The sequence below is a fragment of the Haliotis asinina genome, chromosome 8 (genome assembly GCF_037392515.1).
Source record: "Haliotis asinina isolate JCU_RB_2024 chromosome 8, JCU_Hal_asi_v2, whole genome shotgun sequence".
Classification (NCBI taxonomy): domain Eukaryota; kingdom Metazoa; phylum Mollusca; class Gastropoda; order Lepetellida; family Haliotidae; genus Haliotis; species Haliotis asinina.
Window position 1 is genome coordinate 83,405 of NC_090287.1, and position 10,379 is coordinate 93,783.

The following is a 10,379-nucleotide window of genomic DNA, read 5'->3' on the forward strand; positions in this document are numbered from 1 at the left end:
TTGCACAGATATGTGTGTTACATACCAGCACTTTGAGCAAGCACTAGTTGCACAGATATGTGTGCTATATACCAGCACCTTGAGCAAGCACTAGTTGCACAGATATGTGTGTTACATACCAGCACCTTGAGCAAGCACTAGTTGCACAGATATATGTGCTATATACCAGTACCTTGAGCAAGCACTAGTTGCACAGATATGTGTGCTATATACCAGCACCTTGAGCAAGCACTAGTTGCACAGATATGTGTGTTATATACCAGCACCTTGAGCAAGCACTAGTTGCACAGATATGTGTGTTACATACCAGCACCTTGAGCAAGCACTAGTTGCACAGATATATACCAGCACCTTGAGCAAGCACTAGTTGCGCAGATATGTGTGTTATATACCAGCACCTCGAGCAAGCACTAGTTGCGCAGATATGTGTGTTATATACCAGTACCTTGAGCAAGCACTAGTTGCACAGATATGTGTGCTATATACCAGCACCTTGAGCAAGCACTAGTTGCACAAATATGTGTGTTATATACCAGCACCTTGAGCAAGCACTAGTTGCACAGATATGTGTGCTATATACCAGCACCTTGAGCAAGCACTAGTTGCACAGATATGTGTGTTACATACCAGCACCTTGAGCAAGCACTAGTTGCACAGATATATACCAGCACCTTGAGCAAGCACTAGTTGCGCAGATATGTGTGTTATATACCAGCACCTCGAGCAAGCACTAGTTGCGCAGATATGTGTGTTATATACCAGCACCTTGAGCAAGCACTAGTTGCACAAATATGTGTGTTATATACCAGTACCTTGAGCAAGCACTAGTTGCACAGATATGTGTGTTATATAACAGCACCTTGAGCAAGCACTAGTTGCACAGATATGTGTGCTATATACCAGCACCTTGAGCAAGCACTAGTTGCACAGATATGTGTGTTATATACCAGTACCTTGAGCAAGCACTAGTTGCACAGATATGTGTGTTATATACCAGTACCTTGAGCAAGCACTAGTTGCGCAGATATATGTGCTATATACCAGTACCTTGAGCAAGCCACTAGTTGCACAGATATGTGTGTTATATACCAGCACCTTGAGCAAGCACTAGTTGCACAAATATGTGTGTTATATACCAGTACCTTGAGCAAGCACTAGTTGCACAGATATGTGTGTTATATACCAGCACCTTGAGCAAGCACTAGTTGCACAGATATATGTGTTATATACCAGTACCTTGAGCAAGCACTAGTTGCACAAATATGTGTGTTATATACCAGCACCTTGAGCAAGCACTAGTTGCACAGATATGTGTGTTATATACCAGCACCTTGAGCAAGCCACTAGTTGCACAGATATGTGTGTTATATACCAGCACCTTGAGCAAGCACTAGTTGCACAAATATGTGTGTTATATATAAGTACCTTGAGCAAGCACTAGTTGCACAGATATGTGTGTTATATACCAGCACCTTGAGCAAGCACTAGTTGCACAGATATGTGTGCTATATACCAGCACCTTGAGCAAGCACTAGTTGCACAGATATATGTGCTATATACCAGTACCTTGAGCAAGCACTAGTTGCGCAGATATGTGTGCTATATACCAGCAAGTTGAGCAAGCACTAGTTGCACAGATATGTGTGTTACATACCAGCACCTTGAGCAAGCACTAGTTGCACAGATATATACCAGCACCTTGAGCAAGCACTAGCTGCACAGATATGTGTGTTATATACCAGTACCTTGAGCAAGCACTAGTTGCACAGATATGTGCACTATATAAATATCCTATAACAAAGCTAAAGTTTTGTCGCCATGTGCTCAGCGTTCGAAATAGGTACTGGTCCGCTGACCAAATGTTAGATGATTGTGAATCGGGCTAGTTAATCTGGTCGAGAACTTGCTGGATCTTCTGGACCACCTTCGGTGGAAACAGCCAGGCTCCAGGGCAGTGATAGGGAGTCTGTTTCCGAGGGTAAAACCAAGGCACATGACGGTCTCTGCCTACAAGCGGAAGGTGGAGGAGGCGAACCGGCGCTTGAAGAAGATGTTGCGACGCCGTCTGGATGTCACCCTATGGGACCACAGCCAGCACATGAGGATGTGACCTGCAAAGGATGGCGTCCACTTGACATCAAAAGCCAATGGTCAGTTCTTGCTTTCAATTCGTAAGTGTATGTGCAGGTATGTTTAAACATTCACTCACTTACTCCCTGTGATATCAAATCTGAGCTGTTTTGGATCCCAGCTTTACGTCCATGTGCAACATGAGAATGGGCCGCGCATGGTCAGCGCCCATGCGGTCGTTAGGTAAAGGCACCCAACGTGTCTTGTCCGCTGATATACCACTGACATACTGATAGTGGGATCAAATACATCATATTCCATCAAAAGGGATCTAAACTGTTCTCTGATTTCCGAAAGAAAGATGTTGTCAGGATCCAGCTGTACAGCACTAGATAAGTGTACAGCACTTGAGGGGTTACTTACAGTCCTTGGAAATGCTGTTAATGATGGTGATTTGAATCAAGGGGGTTGGTTACAGAGGTGGTGAGTACGTAGTAAATGTGCTCATGTCGTTTGTTGATCATGGGATTGTCTGTCATGTTTGATATTTGTATCTGTCCTGCCACACTTGTCACCATTGCAGAGCTAGGCCATTGAAGATCATCTGAGGAGTTCTTGCCGAGGTTTCTTCTAGGTTCGATGGCAAGGTAAAGTGGCCTCATTTCCTCTGGGAGAGCAACTTCGATGAACTCTCCTGGCCAAATTGTTGTAGCCATGCCGGGAGAAGGCCACTCATTTGATGAGCTGTACAGGTAAGTAGCATCATCGCCCAGTATGATCTGATATTTCCCTGGACGAACAGCTATGTCATTCAACTTCATGAACGGGATTCCTGCGAGAATATCAACGTCCAAATCCTCCACTACTAAACCTTCAAACTGGAACTCTCTACCATCTCGAACAACTGAGAAGCGTGTTTCACCTGAGACTTTCTTGGGGAGATGCCATTTGCTTGGCGTGACGACTGGATGGACTCTGCATTTTGACTCCTAGGTATTTTTCAGTTGACAGACGAATCATATTATATGTTGTCCACCCGGTGACTGTGAAAAGCAGTCATTGATGGAGAACATCCGACTTGTATCCGCATTGCGGAAGCCTGAGGTGCGGGTCTGACAGCACACTGCAACTCCGCACCATCATGTTCTTCACATATGTCACTGTTTGGACGATCTAGGATGCCAGCAATTATGCAGGCTTTCACCATATACCTTTGTCATGATCTGGCAAAGTGTCCAGTGTTGGTTCTAAATGCTTGTTTTCACAAAAGACAATCTTTGGGTGGGGGGTTGATGCTCTGGGAATGAAACGAGATGATTGTTGGTAAGTTGACTTTGAGTTGAACCTGGAGGCAGCAGACCTCAGGACTTTGACTTCCCCTGAGAAGTGAAGCTGATCTAACAGCGTTTTAGCCTGTGAAATCTCCGGTTTCTAGGAGACTAGAGTTCTGCACCGGAGATCCATACTGTACGCCTGTTTGACCAGACGTGACAAGTCCTTGTTCATGAGTTGAAGCCAGGTAAGTACGATGAAGTTTTCCAGGGATGGGGACGTTTCCTCATCTTCTTCAATGACGTCATTGAGGTGGATAATTCCTCCATTTTACAAACAAGTAAATTGTCCTCGACAAAGGCATTTAGTCTCTGGATTTTAATGTCAGAAAAGTGCAAGAAGTGGGCACCAGTTGATTGAAAACCATAGTGCAATCTGATGGGCGTTAACTCTAGCACGTTCACTTTCTGCTCAACATACCTGTGAGGTATGTTTTCCTCCTCATCAACAAATCCCCTTAGAGAGTCAGTTCACCGTTTCGTTCTTGCTAAGGCACTACTGCTTGGGGGCACGATGGGATTGAGTCATTTTGGTAAAAGCTCAGCACACGGGAGATGTAAATATCACACAGTGTCAAATGTTAGGGTATTGTCAAGTGATCGAAAACCGAACGATACACGAACGTGAGTTGTGTCCGTCACCAAACACTTCTAGTTTGGCTGATCGTTCACCTATGTGGGAAATGTGGGCTATACAGACTTGTTGATAAGTAGCGCAAGTAGACGTGAGTATTTTGCAAGCGCTGACACCACACCAGTAATTCTACAACAACCAGAAACGACAACAACACGGTTTCTTGGCAAACGGCGGTTTTACTTGACAACGGAAGGATGGAGAACATTCAGGGGAGTAATACCATATGATGCACGACTAATCACAGTGACACTGGCGCTGAGTTTCCGTCTGACCCAGTCATCCAGGAAAAATGGATACAGTTTGTTTGCAACCCACAGACATAATAACATTTCACGTGTACAAGTATCATACCTGCTTGTGTAATTGCATAATGTGACAAAGACAGAAGTCAGGTGCACGAGACAAAAATCAATGTACATGTATTTCGTTTATGGTCTATAGCCTGACAGGTGTTTCAAATTGCATGTGGTCAATGACTTGCGCCTTGTATTGTGTGTATCGCATATTGTCATTAGCGGACAGACAGCTTGATTAACACCATCCCTTCAGCTGTTTGCAACTGTAGATAATCTAGCCATAAATTAAGATAACATCCGATCAGTGTAGTGGCTTTGTGACTTATGTACCTTCTCAGAAGGACAATAGATTTACAATACCTCAACACGCATCCGCAAAGAAACTGGTGAGGTTATTAACAGAATTGTATGTCCACACCTATGGTCATTCTCTGGCTAGTCCTCTCTTCCAAGTTGAATTATTGTTGCTGAGACGTGAATGTAGCAGTCACTGCCTCAATCGCTACATTTTTTTTATTGCATTGCTTTTGAATGTATCCTGCAACACAATTCTATACTGCCGGAGTACTACATCTTTTTTCTGAAATTTAAGAATACCGTTGTTATTTACAGCACGTGACCCTGTTGTTTCGTGGTTCATCGGTGGTACTCCGGCAATGTCGAGTTGGGAATGGGACTCAACATGGGACTCAACATGGGACTCAACATGGGACTCAACATGGGACTCAACATGAGAATCAACATGGGAATCAACACGGGAATCAAAATGGGACTCAACATGGGACTCAACATGGGACTCAACATGGGACTCAACATGGGACTCAACATGGGAATCAAAATGGGACTCAACATGGGAATCAACATGGGAATCAACATGGGAATCAAAACGGGAATCAACATGGGAATCAACATGGGACTCAACATGGGACTCAACATGGGACTCAACATGGGACTCAACATGGGACTCAATATGGGAATCAACACGGGAATCAAAATGGGACTCAACATGGGACTCAACATGGGACTCAACATGGGACTCAACATGAGAATCAACATGGGACTCAACATGGGACTCAACACGGGAATCAACATGGGACTCAACATGGGAATCAACACGGGAATCAAAATGGGACTCAACATGGGACTCAACATGGGACTCAACATGAGAATCAACATGGGAATCAACATGGGAATCAACATGGGAATCAACACGGGAATCAACATGGGAATCAACACGGGAATCAACACGGGAATCAAAATGGGAATCAACATGGGACTCAACATGGGACTCAACATGAGAATCAACATGGGAATCAACATGGGACTCAACACGGGAATCAACATGGGAATCAACATGGGACTCAACACGGGAATCAACCTGGGAATCAACATGGGACTCAACATGGGACTCAACATGGGACTCAACATGGGACTCAACATGAGAATCAACATGGGAATCAACATGGGACTCAACATGGGAATCAACATGGGAATCAACACGGGAATCAACATGGGAATCAACATGGGAATCAACACGGGAATCAAAATGGGACTCAACATGGGACTCAACATGGGACTCAACATGGGACTCAACATGGGACTCAACATGAGAATCAACATGGGAATCAACACGGGAATCAACATGGGAATCAACATGAGAATCAACATGGGAATCAACATGGGAATCAACATGGGAATCAACACGGGAATCAACATGGGAATCAACATGGGACTCAACATGGGAATCAACATGGGAATCAACATGGGAATCAACACGGGAATCAACATGGGAATCAACATGGGAATCAACACGGGAATCAACACGGGAATCAACATGGGAATCAACATATATTTCAAATCCTGGAGCAAAATGCCTATATTATGCAATGACTATACCAGTGTAACATGTAAATGAAATTCATTACTCACGGAGTTATACCATACATCACGTACCACATCAAAACATCGGATCGCAAAAAAGAAAAACGAACTGTTTTCATTGATGAAGAATTCTTTATTTCAATCTCTGCATGTTAGCATCTTCGGGAGTTGTTCCTTGGCGCCATTTTCCCGAGTCCTCGGGACCATTGTCACCTATTCCTGTCAACTCCTCACCAAGGTTTCGCTTCCAAAAACTCCGTTTCCCAAAAACTCCTGTACATAAATGGTCAGTGTGTGAACGAGTTTGGTTTTTCAGTAAACGAGATAATGTACGTGTGTTACAATCTGTATGATGAGGAACACTGCCGTCAGTGGTGTCATCTTAAACTCAACGTGTTAGTGTCAGAAAGTGAGCAACCTTTGTATCTTCAATTGTTACTGATAAGAGTGAATGAATAAGTCAAAATCTATCAATGCATCGGAAGTGGTCCAGGGATATTGTGACAAAAACTGTAACATTGTTAAATATCTGTCCTAAACCAACGTTAGAGATAAAATGAGGAGTGGAATAAACCAAATATAGGCCACAGGGGCTTGTATCGCTTTGAAACGGCGTTCGAAAGACATACAGATGTATTGACCCTACCCTAGTACTATATAAAAGGAAAGGGATGTAACGAGGAAACCACCCCCTCCTCGATCAAAGTTACCTGTTACCGCGCAAAATATTTTTAAGGCCCCATCGAGGCCAACGGATCGAAAGCCAGATGATTTCCCTACAAAATGAGCTATAAATGGTCACAATCGGATCATTCTTTCCAAAGTTATACGCTACGAATCATCGAAAACAGCTACCTCCGCAATTTCACGCCAAAATCATGGATCACCCAATACGGCGAAAACTCACCTTTTAAATTCGTTTATTAATTCCAGCCACGTTGGCAGCACCAGCGCTGGGCTGGATTCGATCGGCCGCGGTATTCCGAGGGGCGGAAAACTTTTTACAACATCTACATGTCATTTTTTCGACAGTAAGCAAGCATTTTCACCAAAATAGCCGGCAATCCTACTCACATGTCGGCCATAAGCGACCTTGACATTCAAGTGAACTGAGCAGATCCGCACAAACAGACTCGGGCCATCCGACTGGTTGGAAACAAAATATACAGTGGAAATGGCCAATCGGTTGGCCCGAGTCTGTTTGTGCGGATCTGCTCAGTTCACTTGAATGTCAAGGTCGCTTATGGCCGACATGTGAGTAGGATTGCCGGCTATTTTGGTGAAAATGCTTGCTTACTGTCGAAAAAATGACATGTAGATGTTGTAAAAAGTTTTCCGCCCCTCGGAATACCGCGGCCGATCGAATCCAGCCCAGCGCTGGTGCTGCCAACGTGGCTGGAATTAATAAACGAATTTAAAAGGTGAGTTTTCGCCGTATTGGGTGATCCATGATTTTGGCGTGAAATTGCGGAGGTAGCTGTTTTCGATGATTCGTAGCGTATAACTTTGGAAAGAATGATCCGATTGTGACCATTTATAGCTCATTTTGTAGGGAAATCATCTGGCTTTCGATCCGTTGGCCTCGATGGGGCCTTAAAAATATTTTGCGCGGTAACAGGTAACTTTGATCGAGGAGGGGGTGGTTTCCTCGTTACATCCCTTTCCTTTTATATAGTACTAGGGTAGGGTCAATACATCTATATGTCTTTCGAACGCCGTTTCAAAGCGATACAAGCCCCTGTGATATAGGCTATATTTGCTATGTTTTTAAACTGTTCTTTTCTGCTAAATAGCTGAGTCAAGTCTTAGATCTCTATAGTTCTAATGTTTCGAGTGTCCAAAAGAATTAAGTGGATTTGTTGAACTGGTTGAATTTTATAAAGAAATTCCAAAATGGAAAGTTCAATGCAAAAGGTGAGTTACTTCAATATGCTCATAATGCAGGTGCAACGTGGGATAAGTGTCATCAAATTTCACGCACAGTGCTTTTCTACATCCTTTCCCTAAATACATTTTACTGTATACAATTTGTTCTTATGCATAGTTACCTTTTTTCCATAATTATGTATTGTCTATGGTTAAAAATCATAAAATAAAACGTTTTTCTTAACACAATACATTTGTATGTGTGCCGCCACATTAAGTTGACCTGTCTTGTTGGACTGGCATACTCACTATTGCCACTGATGACGGCGGATGCTGAAAAACAAACACACCTGTACCAGCACATGTACTGAGGTCATAAACCCAAGTGTGATCTAGAATAAAGGGCCTTCTCTAGATATCATATTCTCCACTTTAAACTGTGCACTTAATATCTTAACCATGTTATGAAGAGAATTTTCTCAAAATGGCACGCCAGTTATGCGGTTTAGTGAACTAAACAATATCATTACTCCATATCTGTCCAATGTATTGTGTTGTTAGCGGAGACACAAAGAGTATCGTCTATATACTGTCTCTGGGGACTAAAGGGGCAGATGAGTGATCCAAAGACTGTTCTACTCACCATCCACAATCCCAGAATGTGTATTCATTTGTACCATGGAAATAACTGACACATATAAGCGAGAAAACATATGTTTCAGTACTTTTCTTTGTTGCCATTCTCACCAACACTGGATGAGACATTCCACTGACTGACATGATGGACTTCGATACGATGACATACATCAGTCAGGTGCGTGCGTCTGATGTGATACCACTAACTAAAACTAAGGGAATTGATTATAAGTGCATTGGTGAGTTGAAATTGAAGGTCACCTTGTACAATATGTTAGCCATTTAGTGAAGAGAAGACATATGTTAGATATATAAAATATCAGTCACAGGGAAAGTATTAGCAAGTTGAAAATGTAGGTGTAAAGGTATTTGAAATGCTACAATGTTCTGTTTTATGGTTTCATGTTACACGTAATACTATTATCACTGCAGGTAGATCGCTATACAAGGGACCACGGCCACGTACAGTACCTTTCCTACTAGTATGGACCCTACCTGGATTTACATCCTCCCTTCCACACAAATTAGCCAAACATTAAAAATACATATATTCTACGAATAAAATCACGGAAATGACACTTTGAATGAAGTTAGACTTCTCAGGAGGAAACTCATTTTAGGCTACTTCAACCCTGTGGAAGTCATCGTTCTTCTTAGAAATAGTTACGGTCTTCAATCCATCTAGAGGGTGAAAAATGGCTAAATCGCATCTTTCAGGAAGAACTCGAGTTGATCTCAAATGGCAGAACTGTTTTTCAAAATTGCGATTGTTTTTATCTCTACAATTGTCTCTCATAGCCAAGGTCCATATTATGTACGAGGACTTATTATGTATGTGTAACATTTCTGATCACGACATGGCTGAAATTTTACACTATTGGTACTTACTTTCGGTTTGGATTCAATTTAAGTAAGTTCGTTTCATCCCCAGGAAGGAAGGTGGTCTAATTTTGGTCGCTATTAGGGCTGTCACGGGTACTCGTGGTCAAGTCAGGTAAAGCAGGACTCGAGTCCAACTGACTGGACTGGAGGACACGCGTAAGAGATACCTCTAAATGTCAAGATATGGATCATCGAGGTAATAAATCAAATGTCTGGAAGTATTAGATCTTGGTTTAGTGGTCCAAAACCCGAAATATTTTTAGTGAGGTTTCCTTTAGTTATTCAAGTAGTACACGTTCTATGTGCAAGCATTTACCCTGTAAGTAAATGTTCACTTGGAAAGGTAGAATTATGAGGATTCGCAATCTTAATTCCACTTTAACTTCTTTGTGTGAAGTGAATTTCATCAGTATGTTTTCACTGCAAACAGACAATAAAGAAATTATGCGTCGTTAGGTGTTTGGGGTCCTCACAGCCTTATGAAAGGCCACAAATGTTTGTAACACACGGTGGGCTAAATTTCCAAGAACCATCAGAAGGAACAGCTTCATGTTGAACCGTGTGGGTAGTCGTCAGGAAAGACGTTTTGCCCATCAAGACGACAGCCTTATAAACGTTTGCACAGCACGGAGTACATTATTATTGGTTACAGCTGTGAAAGGTATGGTTCCTTGTCATGTGCCAGCATAATGAATATCTATTGATTCTTGACACTGGCGACGATTATTTCTGTAATATATACTTTTCTATTCAAAAGTATACACCTAAAACACTCACAAT

General features: G+C 42.5%; 1 protein-coding gene across 1 annotated transcript; it reads left to right on the forward strand.

Annotated features, from left to right (window-relative positions):
• Positions 1-5,016: 5,016 nt before the first annotated feature.
• Positions 5,017-6,249, forward strand: LOC137294263 (uncharacterized transmembrane protein DDB_G0289901-like). Its single transcript, XM_067825270.1, has one exon. It carries the CDS (start codon positions 5,017-5,019, stop codon positions 6,247-6,249), a length of 1,233 nt encoding a protein of 410 aa, XP_067681371.1.
• Positions 6,250-10,379: the final 4,130 nt, after the last annotated feature.

Coding starts and splice junctions, on each gene's coding strand:
- LOC137294263 (XM_067825270.1), top strand. CDS start 5,017: ATGGGACTCAACATGGGACTCAACATGGGACTCAACATGGGACTCAAC.